Source organism: Paralichthys olivaceus, chromosome 1 (assembly GCF_024713975.1).
Source record: "Paralichthys olivaceus isolate ysfri-2021 chromosome 1, ASM2471397v2, whole genome shotgun sequence".
NCBI lineage: Eukaryota > Metazoa > Chordata > Actinopteri > Pleuronectiformes > Paralichthyidae > Paralichthys > Paralichthys olivaceus.
This window is the reverse complement of record NC_091093.1, coordinates 5,552,531-5,571,997: the sequence shown is the minus strand read 5'-3', so window position 1 is coordinate 5,571,997 and position 19,467 is coordinate 5,552,531. Positions and strand designations below refer to the sequence as shown.

At 39.1% G+C, this 19,467-nt stretch overlaps 2 protein-coding genes across 8 annotated transcripts in view; both read left to right on the top strand.

Annotated features, from left to right (window-relative positions):
- LOC109624768 (myocyte-specific enhancer factor 2A-like) overlaps nt 1-15,026 on the top strand; it is a 39,129-nt gene extending 24,103 nt beyond the window's left edge. The window contains exons 4-10 of the mRNA XM_020079669.2: nt 6,437-6,571; nt 6,835-7,033; nt 7,686-7,739; nt 9,464-9,627; nt 12,022-12,148; nt 12,454-12,556; nt 13,567-15,026. Of these exons, the coding sequence (XP_019935228.2) occupies nt 6,437-6,571; nt 6,835-7,033; nt 7,686-7,739; nt 9,464-9,627; nt 12,022-12,148; nt 12,454-12,556; nt 13,567-13,906 (1,122 nt within the window). The 3' untranslated portion in view covers nt 13,907-15,026. The remainder of the gene's footprint in view (nt 1-6,436; nt 6,572-6,834; nt 7,034-7,685; nt 7,740-9,463; nt 9,628-12,021; nt 12,149-12,453; nt 12,557-13,566) is intronic.
- A 2,646-nt stretch (nt 15,027-17,672) lies between these two features.
- The window catches only part of LOC109625191 (multiple C2 and transmembrane domain-containing protein 2-like), a 32,099-nt gene continuing 30,304 nt past the window's right edge, over nt 17,673-19,467 (top strand). For 3 of the 7 annotated variants that reach the window (XM_069534178.1, XM_020080327.2, XM_020080325.2), the window contains exon 1: nt 17,679-17,828. The gene's annotated coding sequence lies outside the window, so the exon portion shown is untranslated. Of the gene's footprint in view, nt 17,829-19,467 lie in introns of all 7 variants that reach the window. The other 4 variants (XM_069534038.1, XM_069533949.1, XM_069534005.1 and 1 more) reach the window with 3 other exon arrangements.

The window sequence follows — 19,467 nt, the reverse complement described above, 5'->3', positions numbered from 1 at the left end:
TGTCAAACTTGATTTAAACTGTTTTGCCTTTATAAAATTCAACAATTGTGCATAATTTTGCTGAATACCAAGCTAGCAAAGCTTATTATTCTGAGGCTAGGCTACCTTGCTTACCCTCAGAAAGTGAAAGCTCCACCTATCTTGCCATTGTAAGCACCTTTATGATTTGCTTGTTATTTCAAGCCATCTACAAATACTGCCTCTGCATTAAGTGTTGTGTTTGTCCCACATTATACAAAGCACAGCTGTAGTCATACTAGTGACAGAGTGCTTTCACACCTTGTTTGCTCTGGACATTCAGACTTTTCAGTATTGTCTGAAGAACCAACAAGTATGTGCCTTGGACCATGATTTGGAACAATAGACCAAAGTTTTGTCCCACTAAAACAATCAGTCTGGATCAAGCTCAATGTTGGTTTGGTGCTTTTGTCATGTAAAAACACTTTTTGGGCTTTTGAAGTTGAGACAACATTGAACAATAGAAGAAAAAGAAGAGGATTCTTACTGGTCTCTCCAGAAACAGAGTTGCCCAAGCTTGCAGGATTGCTTCCTGATTTAATATTTGAATGCTCAAGTGTTGAACACTGCTACAATATTCTTTAGTATTCTATTTTAAGGTGTGAAAGCACACTTATTTGTCTTTTTTGTGAGTCCATTCATGATATTTGACCAGATTGTCAAAATTCACAGGGGGTACTGTATAAAATCACTACATGGTGAAATTTAAAAAAATATTAAAGTTAAAGCAAAACTTCAATCCAGTGCTCGTCCAGACAGATTTGTATTTGTATTTGTTTCCCTAATTGTCGGCATTGTTAGTTGGAACCAAATAACATGATTCATATTCCTGGATGTATTTTAGCAAAACTAACATTTCAGTTTGACTTTAAGCTGTATAATCTGTACAGCTCTAGGTCCATATGAAGGAGATGAAAGTGTTAAGCCAAGCTGAAACAAAATTGAAAGCCAGGGAGATTTTTTTTATGTTGATGATCTGCCAGCAACTACAAAGTCTGAACTGCTCAGCTAATCTTACAAACAGATTACTTTTGTCATAATAATGAGACAGGTTTGTGTTTTGCAGAGTTGAGTTTCAACAAAAACAGAGCAGCTGTCCAAAGTATGTAGTGCAGTCATTTCAGCCTGACATGAATGGGAACCCTAAGATCAAGTGAAAACTACATTACACAGACAACATGTGGCATATAGCACAGTGTTTTAGTTTCAGGATACCTTATAAAGTAATACATAACAACATAAAACAGTCTGTGGAAACCAGTTTGTGTGGACTGGTCTTTGAAAGGGCTGTGCTGAGTTTATCTGTGCTAGAGATGTGTTGGATCTCATCTTTAACACTCCCATGCTTGCCCTATTCTTAGCCTAAAGGGCACTCACCTGACTGGAAAAGACTCTGCTCCAGGAAAGAGGGAGCCCTGCTGTATCTTTGATGGAGCCCCAACAGCAACAAGACATCACCTTCACTTGGTTGTGGTTGCAGCCCGTGTCACATGGTGGCAATGAACCAGATGCCTTTAATGATCCACTAAAGCCAACTTTGACATTTGAGATGATAAGGGGACACACACTCTCAGATCCCCTGCAAACACTTTAAGATAGTCTTCAGTTCTCAGACATGATGTAGTGGTTCAAACCAGCATCTGTGGAGCCACATATAGCCCTATGGCTCTCGGACCAAATCCCCAGAGACTCTCCTCTCCAGGGTACACTCAGTGTCCCTCTCACCCCTCATACTGTTCACTCTCCTCTAAAGAAAACAACCTCTCTCATAGGAGCTGGAAGTCCCCCAAATTTAAAGTTAAACTGTAGAGCTACCTGAGTATGTTGTGAAACGGGGAAGAAACTGGGGAGCACATAATTGGTATCAGCTGTCCTCAAAAAAAAAACCCTCTTGTTTTGCTTGTAAGGTTAAACTGAGTTCATACATGAATCAGAGAATGGTTGTACAGTAACAAACTCCTTATGCTGAGTAACTGACTGAAATCATTCCATCAGCGCTTTTTGTCTTATTTCTCATATTAGTAATAACTGCTGAGTCATTATATGACTGAATTTCATTCTACAATATTTAAAATGCACTTGCAGTCCTTATCTATATACTTTACTGTGGGCACTTGTGCAGAAACACGTTTCTGAGGTGCATTATATGAAGCAAGTTGGGGAAGTCATCCTGTGACTGGAAAGTGGGTTCAGAAAATGAATCAGAAGGTTAAAAATGAAAACAGCAACACACCTGTTTTTGGCCACTTGGAGGCCATGAAATCAGCTATAAAAACAATCTTTCTTTTCTATATGAGGACTTTGTCAGGAAACAAACCCACATGCAGCAGATTCAGAATAACGTTAGCATTCAGTCCTTTTATGACCACTACTCTAAATTCACTCACTGTTTTGGTCACCACCATCCATCACACATTATGATTGCAGTCAGTTATTGAAGGGTAAATAGTAACTGGTATTTGGGATCAGCAAACTATGTCTCAGTTGTTATTGTTAAGTGATGGTTGCACAGTCTAATACTTTTTTTTATGAAGTCTATTTTTTGCATTGCCCTTTTCAAAATAAATTCTTTCCTACAACTTGTGTGTTAGAATGTATGTTAAGACCATGTTATCCGTAATTTCCATAATCTTGAAATCACTGATGGGTAATTAATATTCTCTATCTGTCATTTTGACTGATACTTGCTGCCACTGCTACCCTGTAACTACACAATATACTTCATTGTACCCTCCCATAATTAGACCAAATGGAGTAACTTTCAGACAAAGGGTCCAACAAACAGGCGGGGTGATAGGTTGAGGGAAAGGCTGTCCAGAACTGAATGAGCCAAACAATGCATGTGTCTTTTGGAATTTTAAGCTGTCCAGTTTAGTGTTTACTAGAGCGTGGAAATGAACAGCCATTTAACTGAGCAGTAACTGAGCGTGTGCCTTCTGAAGTGGCCACCAGTTGTTAAAGTTGGGTTTAAGGCCTTCGGTGAAAATAGACTGGCAACTGTGTGTTTAAAGCTGCTAATAACTACCAGAGTCTGGGAATGCAGAGGACATGTGGTGGACAGACAGTCAGCTGGCTGGTGTGTTGGTCTGTCAGTCCGTCCCTTTTCACCCTATGATGTGTAATGTAATGAGGAGCAGAGATGAGATGATGGATACCAGAGAGGTGACGTCATCATGCAGGCTTCCATGATGTTGGTATGATTTGATTTGATTTGCAATGACTCTTTTACTAAGGTCCAGGTGCTGCAGCCCCACATCCATCAGTTTCATCCAACCATTTTATAAAGACATGATCTAAGCCTAATCTTTCTGAACCATCTGAACAATGCCAATTGGCAGATGTATGACTCATTTTGAATTCAAGTGTTTGAACTCAAACAAGCCACAACTTTTAGCTGCTTTATATCATTTATGTATATTAACAATGGATGAAATGAACATACACTTGCCCAATGCATATGGTGTTACCAGCCAACTGAACCAACTTTACCTCCGCTCCATCATTTTAGTGTCTTCATGCTCATTGTTTTGGTGTTATGACCTATATCCTAACTGGTCTAGTCTCATCAACCTCATTTCTTTTCGCCAGCAAAAATACCCTCAATAGCCCCGCTGTGGGATAGACAGTGGTGAGCATTTAGGAAATTAAAAAAACAGATATTTCCCTCAGGAGCTGGTGGCGACCAAAACAGAGGGAAAATCACAGTGAATATTGAAATAGTGAGGAAAAAATAGGACTGAATGAATGCTAACATTGATAGATTGCTAATCAGTTCTTCATATCGAATTAAAAAATGATCAAATGTCAGTGTTGTGTTTCTAGCTTATGCAACTTCCAAGTGGCCAAACAAGGGTTTGTTTTATTTTTATCTTTTTATTTGTCAACCTGCCAACTCCACAGTCACAAACTGACTTTGTTTCATCCAATGCAGCCTTACAAACTTACTTCTCTTAACTTACCAACCCTCATAATTTAGCAACACTAGGTTACATAACACTATATACAAAATATATCAGCAAAAACAAATCTGTGAAAGATTACAGATGCTCAAATGCATCACAAATTTACAGCTCACAAAGTTATAATAATATAATGTGCTTGAGCGTTATCAAATGGTAGATATGTTAAAGATATGATGTAATAATGAGAAAGTATGACAACACGACTAAATTATCAATTATAATCAATAATGGGAGTGCTCAAATGTTATGTCATGAAGAAACAAGCTGTCTAATGAAAGTAAATGGTTTAAATAGCATTTTACTATGAAAGTCTCACATGCACAAACATCAATGATTCAATAATAATAATAATACCACTATGCTTATACTTTTATAGTTACCTCAGTTAAGTTGTCTTATCTTCTGCATTTGTTAGTTTATTAGTTAGTTAGCAGGATTACACAAACACTACTTAACTGAACTCCATTCAATTTAATGGAGGGGTGGGGAGAATCCATATGATTTTGGTGTGGAACCAAATCTAACATTGCGAAGTACAGGGTGTCTGTCAACATTTTAATTGATTTTTTAGATGTAAATCATGGATCTTTAATTTTAAAAAATCCGACATGTTAAGTGCACTGGTATTTTATAAGTGTTTGCAATTTGGTGCAGATTAAAATAAAAATTGGACTCTAGTGAATTTAAAAGTGGTTTCATACAAACATCTTGTTTTTACAAAATGGTTCTCTTCAGACAGAGGAGTTTGTACTAATACTTCTCACTTCAGAGCTATGTTTCTATGAATGCCAGTTTACTCTTTGCCTTATATTTCCCCATCTAGCCACCCTGCACCACTAGAAGCACAATACCCAGAGTTGTTTGGGGCTTGCAATGCAAACATCTTACTTGCTTACTTTAGTCCTTTGTGTTTAAAAAAAAAAATGCTGCTGTGAACATAGATGAGTAAGACTGGGATGTGGAGCAGCATTTCTCCAGAGAAAAACTCGAGATGTCTGATGACTGTACCACTCAGACCAGCTTTTTGTGTCACGCACGCAGCTTCAAAGCTCATAAACTCATCCAGACTGTCAGACCCTGAAGAGCAGAGTAATGTAGTCAGTGCAGGCAGATGATGTTTGGCTGAAGCATGAATGCAGCTGTGCCACTGTATGTCAAAATGGATTTCTCAAACTACAGTAGTACTCAACATGCTAACTTACTTACAGTGACAATTATACAATGTATCATTTCTAATAATTAATAGTTACCAATGACATTACATGTTTGCAGGCTAGTATTTGTTGATTTGCAAAAAACTCTAAGCCCAGCTAAGGCTGATGCATACCATTGGGCAAGGTTCTACAGGTATTTGGTCATTAGTCAATGTACTGGACACATTGAAAATGTGTCCTGATGATGACAAAGGTCAAGGGATCACAAATATACTGTATTTTATCTTGAGAGGGGCATCGATGCATTCATCAAATTTCATGGCAGTCCATTGAATCTGTTGAGGAGACATTTCGCTCAAAACCAGAGGTGTTTCAGTCTGGCCCACAGGACTGACTGACTGACTGTTTCAAAGAGCCAGGCTGCTAATGGATGATTGGATGCATGGATGGATGGATGGAGTGATTGATTGATTGATTGATTGATTGATTAATTGCTTCTCTTGACAGATCCTGAGATAATTAATAGCTTAACACACACATGAATTAAACCAAACTAGTTAGCCTGATATATCCTTGGAAACATGTCTCTGTATAATCTGCTACTTTACAAAATGCTTTGCTTTTGCCAAGTGATTTTACCACAGAAAATGTGTTTTCCCATCCGTACTTTAAGTATCAAAACAGCGTATTCACAGCACTGCAGGAATGTAAATATGACCTCAGTGGTTGGAAATTATCTGTATTTTCTGACCCTCTTTAGAATCAGAGCTATTTTATAGTCTTGTTAGTGGTTAGTTGTCCTTCCTGCTCTTTAACCACATGTCAAGTAGGGAGCAGTCAGAACAATACAGATCCTGTGTTCTGCAGTCCATCAGTTTATGACATGGACAACTGTTATTATATAGACAGGCACCATTATTACTTTGTTCCAATCTTTTACATTTGTTCAATCTCTGTCTTTAACTTTAACCCTTGTCCTGCACTTTGTAACATATCTCTTTATGAAAACAGACTTTACTGATGTGTTTCAGATCTGTAGTTGTTATGTAGATGGACTGTAGACTTTATTGTCTGAATTAATGAGTTTCTCATCAGAAAGAATTCATCACATATTTTAATGTTGTTGCTGATATTTATAATTAATGATTTTTTTAAATTTTGGTTATGACTTGAAAAGGCTGACATGCTCTGATGTTCAAGAAACACATCACTTTCCTCTTACTTTAAACTGTACCTATTACTGATTAGTTGATATTTGTCTTTAACATGCCGCTCTCCCTCTTGTGCTTGTGTCTCCTACAGGCCCTGAACAAGAAGGAGCACAGAGGCTGTGACAGCCCTGACAATGATGCCTCCTACGTCCTCACCCCCAGCACTGAGGAGAAATACAAGAAGATTAATGAGGAATTTGACCACATGATGAAGAGTCATAAAATTGTAAGTTGCATTTTAGTTTCTGATTCTCAGCTTTTGTTTGCTGTCACTTTTCAGGGCCATCAGCTTAAAACTCTGCTGACACAGATCACAGCCATGCTTATTAAATCCTTAAAGACTGTAAGCCATCAGCTTTCCCTGCTCACATCTTCTCAGCTAGGACTTCAACCAAACTTTTTCCGATCCTATATATGTTTAACATTTATTTGCAAAGGTGCTAATACTATAAAGTATTAACATCCCTCTATCTGTTGCTGTCTGTGTAGTCTACAGTCCATCCACAGCAGAACTTCATGCATGTGGCACCAGGCAGCATGTCATACAGCCCCGCTGCAGGAGGAGGAGGAGGAGGAGGAGGAGGAGGTGTGACTTCTCAGGCTCTGGCTGATAGTGGGATCCTCTCCTCACATCACTCACACCTCCACAGAAACTCTCCACAGAGACCCCCCAGCACTGGGAACACAGGTGTGTGAGTATGGGTGCGCGTCACATTCCAGGAAAAGGGCAGGTGATAACATATTTGCATTGCTCTTAGATATGTAAACTTATAGTTCACCTCAGCTGATGACACTCAATCATAGAATATGCAACATCCATCTAGAGGAAGAGTTTCTTTTTATGTCCGGACAAGACTTAATATTATGAGAGGACAAACAACTGTGCAAAAGAAAAGTTCGACAAATTGGAGTGTACTACTTTGGAGTACAGGTGCACAAAAAAGCACACACACACACACACACACACACACATACACACACTTGCACACATGCTCAGTGGCCAGAAATAATATCGCTGACCAGCATGTTGTAATTTTTACAATCTCAATCCTTCTCTGGAAAATTAAACCCCGTCTCAATGGGATTTACTGTAGTCTTGCCTTTCCTGTGAATAGTTCTCCTTGAATATAGAGAGTGACCTCATATTTGAACAACAGGCAGTTTTGCTCTATTTTAATTTCATATATATGACAGACAAAATATGTTATTATCAGGAAATAGTAAGGAAAGAAAAGCAATAGTGAAAACTTTGCATTCATGTCTGAGGTTACAGTGTGTGTGTGTGTGTGTGTGTGTGTGTGTGTGTGTGTGTGTGTGTGTGTGTGTGTGTGTGTCTTCAGGTGGCCTGCAGGGCAGCTCTGATCTGGCGTTGCAGAATGGATCTGGGCCAGTTGGTATGTACAGTATCTTCAGTATCTCATAGGTGTCTTATAAACACACTCATGTACAGAACATACACACTGACAACTGTTTTTAGTGTAACTATGATAGTAGTTTCAGTAGCAGGAGGAACTACGAGGAGTACATGAGCCCTCAGTAGGGTCTGAGCTTGCTGCAGTAATGACCGTTCACATCTGCTCCTCTCGTCTCGTTTAAATGTTGGACAGAGGAGGAAAATCCTCCTCCTCAGGCTGATGTAGACAGACAGGATGTAGGCTGACAGTCTCTTAAACATCCTGCCTGTCTACATACATCACACTACTTCACTACAAACGCCACCATGCCCCAGGTCGATGGACTACATGCTGTATGCAGCAGCCTCTCAGACAGGCGTTATCTGCTGTAACCTCCCCTCAGTCTCTGTGTGTGTGGCTGTCAGTCTACCGTCACATTCAGTGTCCAGCATGTTAGCCTGGTTACTGCTGGGAAACCTGCTTTTTCAGAACTATATCCAACCTAGTGACAGTCATGAGTACATGAATGTGTCATGTTGTCACAGTATTGTGTTTCGTGTTGGACTATTTTATTAAAATTGTGCAGTGAACTTCTGGATTTATCCTTGATCACTGAGCAGAAAAAATCTCTTAATGTATTAACCTTCAAAAGTACTTTAAATGTTTTTGAAATGCTCAGGGACTCTTCATGTGTCAGTTTCTGATCCTTACAGGCAAGCAAAACTATCTGATCCTGCAAAATTCATGTTCTACATGTGAAAAAAAAAAAGTATTTATTAATTGAATCAAATGTATCAGACCAATATGACTCGTCTGCATTAAATATAAATGTTGATGTGTTTCCTGTTAAGATTGGCCTCAACTACAGCATACATACCAATTATTACCTGTTTTGTTATTTTCCAGAATGGAATTCATAAGCAGTACATTATTATTATTATTATTATTATTATTATTATTATTATTATTATCACATGATTGATATATATGAAACAACACAAACACACCCTGCTTTGTCAGTATTAAATACTGGTAACTGGCCTGTATCCACTGTTCTTGTCCTTGTATTGTTTTGCCAATCTCTTGTCTCTTGTCTTGCAAAGTTAAATACAAAGAAAGGTAGAGTTGCTGTAGGATGATGATGATGATGGATATCTCATCGTCAGGTGAAGGTCATGACTTCACATCAGAACATTTCAGTTCCAGTTTAAAGGCCAGTGGAGGCATCGTGTTATTTCAAGAACCTCAGTGTAATGTCTCATGGTTTGTCAGCTCTATTTGTCTGTACTGTAGGTCATCAGCTCTGGTGTCTGTATCCTTACGGACCTCCTGTCATCTCTGTTCCAGAACAGCATGTCCCATATGAACACTGCCATTATGCAATATCAAGAGCACGAAAACATCAATTATTCATTATGATCTTTTGTATAATATATAGCTGTGCTTTCTCCGTTCTCCCTTCTCCATACACATCCTGGTGGTGGACAGTTTTGTTTTTACAGCACTTTTCAACTTCAAGTATTTCTATATTTGCACTAGAGTAGACTATAGGAGACTCTGTACAGATGCAGTGTGATTTGTTTTAAGTGATTACCATTACCATTACATTACACTATGACTCCTGGAGCATGTCTGAGCTCATATTCTCCCTCAATCAGTCAGCTCTGCTGAAATTTTGTTACCACCAGTCTAAAGTGTGTGTATTTTTCTATTTCTGTGTTCAGCGAATGGTTTTCTGGGCTCACCTGGTGGAGGCAGTTTGGGGAAGATCATGCAACCCAAATCTTCTCCTCCTCTCCCACCTCCTGGGAACAACCTGGTCCCAGGCAGCCGTAAGACTGATCTGCGAGTGGTCATACCCCAGTCCAAAGGAATGATGCAAACACTGGTGAGTTTGCATTTGTCTTGTACATTTAGGACAACAACAAAATTCATCATTGATATTTGACGCTGCAAGTATGATCATTGTGGACAATGGAGGGCAGAAAAAGTTGACTTATTCACACTTACTTCTTTCTCACCATCGTACTGCATGAAGTTTTTTGTTAAGCAAATGAAATGAACAAGAGCATTTTTTTTTACCTCTGGCCTTATGAGGAATGATGTGAGTGGATTAAGTGCTGTATACACAGGTCTCAAGGCTTTCAGTGACTCAGTCAAACTTTAGTTAAGAAGCACAACAGTACATGAAGTGATCTAAGCCTAAGAGATGTCGGACCCAGAGAAGAATGGGGTAAATAGATGCACACTATCACAACTTTTCAGAACAACTGGTTTGACAGCATCTGGAGCAGATGGTTTCAGGGTGTGCAAGGAAATCTTTAAAGGAGGGAGGACACCATGAGCATAAGTCCCTCTTGCACACTGTAAAAAAACAACACTGTAGTTTTCCAGTCAGTGTACATTAAACTACTTGCCTAAATACACTGTATGCATCCTGAGCTTGCACTCTTTTTCTCTTATAGGCTATTGTACTGCTAAGCTTCACTGCCTGACAGTATTTGAATCAGAAGGCAAAACTTGTGGATCATAAATCAATATTCAAATAATTCACTGACCTGTCACAACAATGAAGTACTATGGGGTTAGGAAAAACATGATTTTTTTGTGCTTTAATCTTACTCTTTTAATCACTACTTTTGTAATATACTTGTTATAAATTGCTGTTTTGTTCAAAGTGGTGTGTGACACTGGAAACACTAGAAAGAACACGTGAACACAATTATGACAATGATTCAGTGGGGACTGGACAGAACTTTGTAAGGGGTTGACTGGCTGGAAACACAGGGGCAGGAACTAATCAGGTGCTGGTGAGTAATTAATCAAGTGAAGCAGAAACTGGAATGGAACAGGAAATGTTTGTGACAAGACGACGTAAAGCAGGAAATAAAGTTACACTAGATTAAAAAACTCTTCTTAACATCGGGGCAGAAAAGATATTTATCTATTCGTATATATTATGAACTATGTACTTTTTAACCCTGGCTGTAGCTTTAAAATGACGCTGGGTTATTGAAGTTATTGATTTGCCCTCAACTCCCTTTCTGTTGCCCTTCCCTCCCACACTATGCTCAAACATGATGTAACGATTAGCAAAAAATGAAAAGAGAGAGACTTGTATTCTTCTGTTTTTATGGCGACCAGGTGGCTCAGCACACTGGCTGTCAGATCAAGGAGATTGTTTCCTTATTCAAAGGGACAGGAGTCGGTGATTACAGTTGTTAGGAACTTTTATGTTGTTGATGTGACTAATTTTCAGGCAGAGAAACTATAAACTCAACGCTGTAACAGTGGTAACAGATGAGGCAGATAGCCGTTTGCATGGTCTTCATCTCTTAGAGTGTGTTAGATGTCAGCTTTAATGAGTTGACACTGTTTTGTGTATTGTGCGACAGCAACTCTTTTGGATTGCAAATTTCCAAACGTGTTCATTGACTGTGTATAAAGCATAAAGAATTGAGCAGGTGGGGCTTTTTTTCACAGGCTGCATTGTTTTCAGTGTTGACCAACATGTAGTGATGGAGATACTGCACAGATAACACAGGGTTGGGGAGAAAACACAATGTAGTACTTCTGGGACACATATTGTGCAAAGTCCCTTTGATAATATGTTGGTTTTAGGCATTTACAGGTTGGTTAACCTTTGTGTGTGTGCGTGTGTGTGTTCTTAGCAGTGAATGATCTCATTCAGGGTGACGTCATTTCTGACATTATCAGACTGGAACGCCAGCAGCTCGTAGGGAAGCAACAGAAAACTTAGAACGACTGTTAGAGATGTGTCTAGTTTAAGAGCCACCAGATCTGTGGCTTCACCAGCCAAACCAGTGCCAAAACAACATGGCTCACTCAGCCCCTGACTGATTAAGAACAAATTGTCAGTAGCTATTTAGTGTTTCCTTAATCCAGCTGCTCCCAACTGGAATGTGTAATACTTCATCTTCATGTTCAGTTATTTTTGTCTTAAAATGATATATAGGGTTTTGAAAATTATTGAAATAAGTCACTGCCAGACTTTTCTGTCCAAAACATTCATCATTTCATTAGCCTTGTCCTTTGTCTGGAGTAAACCCCAAACAAGATGCTGACCCCTCCTCAAGTTCACTCTCTGGGTATTCTGGGAAATGTAGGAAAGAGTATTTGAGCCTGAGGTTCGAATTTTCCTTAAAAGGAAAATATAGATGTCACTGGCTGTAATGAGACTCCATGGAAAAATGAATTTATCCTGTCACCATGTGGTTGAGATGGAGTATTACAATAATATAATCGTGTTTTCTTTTTCCAGAGCAACCAGAGGCTGAGCAGCAGTCAGTCCAACCAGCCTCTGTCCACCCCAGTGGTCTCCATCACCACACCCAGTCTGCCTCACCAAAATCTGGTCTACTCCGGCATCAGCTCTGCCTACAACAATGGTACCTGAGCATTATGGGTGCTTGCACTGTTTCACTTTTATAAGCACAGCCCCTGTGGATCCAAAGAGGACAATATATGGTTATAAAAGACATTGAAACATTTCTGTTCTTCTTTACTTATTTCTTACTTAATTTAATGCATAATAACACATAAAATAATATGCCATAATATGCAAAGCTCCACACAGCACTGTACCATGATGGTTCAGTCTATGCTACATAATGATCTATATTTTGTAATAGTATAAAAATATATATAGAAACATTTTTGTGTGTGTTACATGTCATCACTCTCTCTTTGTCAGATTACTCCATGAACAGTGCAGAGCTGTCAGGCTTCAGCTCGCCTGCAGGCCTGTCTGTGGGCTCCATGACAGCGTGGCAGCAACACCAGCTGGGATCACTGGGGTTAGTACCTGATAGAGTTGACCTTGGCATTTAATGACACATAACAGGTTGTACTGGTTTCACCAAAATAGTTACAATATGTTATTAGTGACATAGTTTAAAAATGTACTGACAAATATGTGAACTAAAGCCCAGGAGAGGTTTTGTGAAACAGTTTGGAAGAGGTGACTTGATGAAGTTGTAAACGTAACATTTTTCTGGACTAATGTTAGTGACCACTGATGAAGACTTGACAATGACATGTTTAGTGATCGAGGATTGACTGTAAGCCTTTACTTTAATTGAAATAGCAATGTATATTTGGGTAATGAAACTAATTAGAACAAATAATGGGGAATTGTTAAATCATACGAGTACCCATGTTTTGTAGCCACCACAAATTTTCATTTATAAGATGAAGATAGTGTTGTATCTTAAAGTCCCTGCTTTAAAATAACAATTATGTATTATTAAGTAAAATGTAATCAAAGGATGAAAATTAACTGCACTAAAGGCAGGTATGTGTTTTACCTATATCAATTATATCATTTGATTATTTTCCTCCATGTTTTAAGTAACATTTCACTGTTGTTCCTGGTTGAGGTGGAACGAATATTGAACAGTTTTTCACTTTTAAGTGGCTTTGGTTAAAACTCATCTTATGATCATCATATTACATAAGGTTATCATTTACCTTATTTTAATAATTTAAAAGTTTATAAGTAAATGTGATATTTTGCTACCACAGGTTACAGTTTCAGTTTTCTAAAAAGAATAGAATAAAACATGTTTTGTAAGAATATAATGCAATTCAGAATTCTGCTGCATGAATATTAAATAATTAATAAATAAAGTAAAAAAAATACATTACACACAATATATCACAGTAAAAAGATTTAAATTGTCCTATACCTCGTACAGAGAGGTAATCTTTTCTGTATACAGACTTGTTAGTTTTCCCACTAGGTGGCGTCATCACCCTGCAGTGATGGCCTCAAACAACACTGTCCCTCTCTTCCCTCTGTCTGCAGGCCAGGGAGCTCCAGTCTCTCCATCAACACCAACCACAACATCAACATCAAAGCCGAGCCCATCTCCCCACCCCGGGACCACCTCAACCACTCTGTGTACGTGACCCAGGCTCACGCCCCTCCTCATCCTCACTCCTCCAGCTCCTCTGCCCGAGCAGAGATGGGGAGGTCTCCTGCAGACAGTGTCAGCTCCTCCTGCAGCTCCCACGAGGGCTGCAGTGACAGGGAGGAGAAGCAGCAGCAGCAGCGGCCGGACTTCCACTCGCTCCCTGTGAGCCTGTCAGAGGGCGGTGAGAGTCCGACGGTCAAACGAATGCGAATGGACAGCTGGGTGACATAGACCCTGCAGTCTCATGGCCACACGACATCAGGGCAAACACAGGAAGGACACTGTTATGCAAATTAAAAGTAGATTTTATTGATGTGTTCTGTTATTTTTCATTAAGTTATCTCTGTTTTGTCGGGATGATCAGATCTGGGAGAAGGATGATATTGTTGATCTGTCAGAATTATCAGTTCAATTAATTCTTCTGTGGAACTTACATACACATAATATGCCATCCTTTTGAAGTGTGTTTGTCATGACAGACTGAAAGTGTGGGTCCAATTGCAGTACAATCTGTCATTTTTTATCCAGTGGGATGCATCACTGTGCACGGAAGAGCATGGCCATACTATCGTCTGTCAGTTTGTTCATGTTTTGGCTGTGAAAGCATTGAAGTGCTTCTGGATGTCTCCCACTGGGTGTCACCCAATTCATTTCCGATCTTCTCAGGGTTTGAGACATTGAGTCCAGCATGAAAGCAATACTCCGTCCGCATCATCATCCCTGTAACTTCTCTTCACACAAACGTATTTATATCAGCCAAAGCAGTGTGCTGCTTTTTCTAAATGTCGTTTGTGAGTGTTTTTATATTGTGCACAGAAAAAGACAATGTTACAGTCAGATTTCAAATTGAAAGCCATGGACACTTGTTCTGTGTGTACTACAGAAATGTGTCTCTATTGTTTTGTATATAGCATCTTTAATATATATCACTTTTTGTTGTAACTGTATATTGTTAATTTGTCTGTCGTATCTGCCTGGTTAAAATATGACACCTCCACCAGATTTTTCAGAAAGTATATTTTTGCGGTTGATTGCCATTTCTCAAGGCATCATCCTTTCCTTTCTCATCAGGTTTCTGTTGCATAATTCGCTTCAAAATATAATGTGAAGCTAAAGGCTCTCTAGAAAACATATTTTAATGAATTAAAGAAGTCTTGCCCCTCAGAGATTATTTTCACAAAAGGGCCACATGATAAACCAAGACCAGGATGACAACAAGAAAGACTGATGAGGTGAGAGCATGAGATCACATGTGATGGGATTTGTTTTAATATGTTTTAATAATTGCAGAAAAATAACATGTATTCTGATAACAATAGAGAAATAAACACCAGGCACCTAGAGAACAGGATCAAGTGACCACCATGAAACTGAAGTATAACAAAGCATGCATAACATGCATAACAAAGTTGCACAGTTATCCTTGCAGCTGTGGTTGCTTGTGTATGAGGAAACATCGCCTGGTAAAGCACAATGTAGGAATTAAACTTAATAAAAAATCAGACAGAGTGAAACTACTCCAACCTGGTCAATATTTACTGGGTTATAATGTAAAATGAGTTTTAATTTTTGATTAAACAAAGGTTAGTGCACATATGTGTTAATACATGCACACAGAGTGATGTGCATGAATGTCACAACAGGACGGGCGATTTCATGAAAGAGTTCTGTGGGACTGATTGGATAAATTGAAGTCCTCTGCACATGTTTCAAGCACTTCAGGCGTTTCTTTTTCATCGTGCAATACACAATCTGCACAATGCTGACAATTTCAGTGATGGGACTTTGATGATCGTTTGTGGGGCTGAGTAGCAAATCAAAGAAGAAAAAATGGAGCATGTTGGTGAGTACAAAGTAGTGAATGTGGTGCAGTATGCAAAAGCTGCAAGAAAAACCACAGTGGTTCCACGGAACAATAAGTGGATGGGAAACTTATCAGTCAGTGTGAACAGATAGACTGAGACAGACAGAGCCAAGGGAAAACGTTGTAAAGCATTCCTGGTGCACCTCTTTGCAGACAGGAGACAAAATCATTTCAGGTTCACAAACAGATACAGAATACAGGGCTTTGTAAAAATATTCGTAAACAACATTTCTGTTATTTAATGATACCAACCTCAACAGAAGAGCAGCTGATTTAAGGATGTGCCAGATGTAGAGTGGTGACTGTAGAGGAAGTGGTGGTGATTGGGATTCGTGGGAATGCAAGAACGAGACAGGAGAGGAATAAAATACAGGAGGAAAAACTAACTGAACACAGAAGAGGCTTGTGTTGATAGATAACATCAGTGTGTGCAGTCTGAAATGTCATGATCATTAACACCCTGCTGCAAAAAAGACAGGAGCTTCAGGATGTTAATAAAACATTACCTGAAAACAGATCTATAGGTGTTAGGTGGAAGAGAACTGGAACAATGATTGAATCACTGTGACCCATCAGAATGGAAGATATGAATGGAAGCTACAGAACAGAAAGCAGTGGGATGTCACATGTTTAACACCTCTGGTTGGTAGTGTCAGCACTGATGTTAACTGCCACGTAATGTTGACCCATTGTGTGAAAAGATGTCACCGTGCAGACGTAACTTACAAGCATAGGTCATGTGTGTTACTTTTCTTAAAGCAGCACAACTGATAAAATTAAAATAATTCGTCCCGACAGGTGACATCTTTCATCTTTTTATTAATTTTGTTAGTTAACTACACTGGCCTAATTTAGTCTAGTATCAGTTCTTGGAAGGTACAAGATAATGGGATAAACTTATCTGAAATGTATAATTCTGGTATGATAAATGCAAGACATTGGCCGATCACTATAATTGTATGAAAAGTAAAGTGTGTACGCTTGTGGGAAAGAGAGGAGCAATGGAATGATGCTAATTCAAATGGAGAGAGAAACCGCAGTGACCTCACTCCGTCACTGGTGGAGAGTTGGAGGGTGGATGGATTAAATGTACCAAGGTTAATGGGAATGATGTGAGTGAACATCTGTTTGAGAGGATTATTTTTCTGTGGGCCACAAAATACTGCCATAGAAATACATCTGGTAAATAAAAAAAGCTTTATGTTTCCGATTTTAAATGAGCATATCTCATATCTAGGAGTGAGCAAGTAATGACTCAGGTAAACATGGACCACACCTTGCATGATGATCCTGTTGACTAAAGGTGCAGTGTTCCATAGAACTTCCTAACTGATTTTTTTCTGCTTAGGGTAACTTGATCTACGTAAACTCACCTTTGCTAAAGAAACAATGAGCACCTACTGTAGGTTCATGTCAAGCATAGAACTTGTTTGTCCTAACTATCAAATGTAATTAAAGTTGGATGACGTGACAGCTCACTCAAAGTGAAGCCAAAGCCTCTTGAGTGCCACCTGTTGGCTGGTTGAAGTGCAGGTCATAAATCCCACCATTTTTCAAGATCTGATTTTTTTTATGGATCTGTTCACATTATCTTTTAAAATGTGGCCAGTATCAGACCCCAATCAATGAGAACTGGTCATGGACCTGATGTGACCCACATGCGGAGAAGAACAAGACATCACACGCAGCATGCTGTTTATGGAAGTAAACAAGGAGAAGTCAGTAATAAACATGGCGACCAGATGTGAGTCTTTATGGTTTAACTGCTGTGTGAATGTACTGGACAGCATGAACCAAACTAAAATGTCTCTTTCTTCTCTCACATGGTTCTGGTAAATTGGTAATTGTGACAGTGTAATATTTATATTCTCAATAAAATCTCAGAGTTTTAAAATGCAGAGTTGGAAGAGTCGAATAAAACCAAATTGAATTATATATTTAGTGGATCAGTACCATAATATTATTTGTAAAATATTAGAATGTCCAGGCTCGACTTAACACGCGGTAATATATTGAAACACACCGTACATGATGTTATACTTTATCATACTCAGACTTTTAAACGTGTCCCAGGGTGCTCTCTGCTGCACGCGGTCAGCGGAAGAGCTTTTATTGTGAAAGTGTTAATCTCTCCTGGCTGAGATGTGTGATGTGAGTCTCGGAGGAGGAAGTGACTGACACACGCTCCTGCTCGAGCGGAGAGGAGCTGCTGCTGTTTGGCTTTCTGTCCATAACACTTTACCGGACATGACAAACACTCGTCGGAGGTTCGCAGCAGCGGGAAGTAAGGTACAAGTTCTTCCTTTATTCTTTATTTTCTGGGTGGTGTAGTGAGCTGACTGGGGGTCTCTGAGCTGGGGCCGCCCAGGTGAGTCTCCTGTCTGCCCGGAAGCATGAGCGCGGTCCCGGCGGACAGGTGAGACTCTCCACCGCTTCACCTCAGACATCTTCTGTTTGAGTTTTAGCTTCTGACTGAGGTTAATGTTAAACTCTGCTCAGACATCTGGACACTACGACTGTCTGTGTCCTGACACACACACTGACAAAGAGTCTTTCTACGTTTATAAAGGTTTTCTCTTTGGTAAAACTCATATTTGATACAATTCAAACTAAAGGTATTATGAGTCCAGTGGTTCAACTGCACGACACTGCTGCATGAGGTGAGAAGACATTTTAACATCAACCCTCATATGATCCAGTCAGTGCAGCTCCATCCATCCGCTTCACTTCACCTAGCTGGTTCATACTTGAGCTGTGTGTTATTCACAAGTTGAAATCTATTTGACCAACTTTTGAAACATCCTGGGCTGCACTCTTTAAAGTTCCTGAGTTTACCAACCTCACACACGTTTTTTACAAGTTCATACTGAAACTGTTTACAAAAGTGAAAAGGTTTGTGAGGAAATAAATGGCAACTCGTAATCCACCAGAACTGCAGATTAACTGCAGATGTTTTAAATTGATGCAAGAGTTCTCTAATGTGTTGTTTTGTTTTCTTCACTGAGCTGCAGTCTTGCTCCATATCCGAGTGAAGGAACCACAAACTAAAAATGCAGGAAATGGCTTCTTGTCTTGTTCTGACAAGACTGCCCAGTCTTGTGAAACTCAGCCCACATAATGCATTTATGTTGTCTATATACACACAAAATAATGCCAATAATGTAAAAAAAATTGCTGCGACCCAAGACAGCATTTAAAGTAACTGTCTTGTAGATAACATAATGCAGAATTAAGCTTTTTCAGAATGAGATTTCTGACAGAAATCAATTCAAAGTCAAACTGGAGCTGATATTAAGCATCATTTTTTTAGGCAGAATAAATCACTGCTCGTTTATTATTCAAATCAGTAAAACTTTGAGGATCGAGTCAGTCATTGTTCTTTCATATATAAGAAATTAACAAACACAGTATCATTTCAAAACGATATCATCTCTTATTTGAGGTGCTGTGTGAAGTCAGTGACCTCATTTTGGAGTGAGATTAGACACACGGTAGGCTCTGTGCAGACATGCATGTTTTTATTTGAGTCACCGGTACACGTGTGGTCTTGCTCCAGCACCTGTAAGAAAAACGACTGAGGCTTTAGTTTGTTAGAGTTCAGATTGAGTTTTCAAAATTAGTATTTACTAATAACTTTAACTCCACACTTCAGACAGATGGGGCGATACAGGTCAGATGTCCTCAACAGCTCTGCCTCATGTGCCATTTTTCCTTTCCCGACAAACATTCTAATACCTAGACTTTGTGTTTTGCTGATACAGAGTACAGATCCAATACCAGTGTATTTAAAACAATACCAATTTATACGTTGGTAACAAATACATAGAAACAATGATGCCATAGAATTTATTTTATTATACAGTCATAACCGGAAAAGAACCAAAATTGATAAATCTAGGAATACACAAGAAGTGCAGCCACAGTTTAG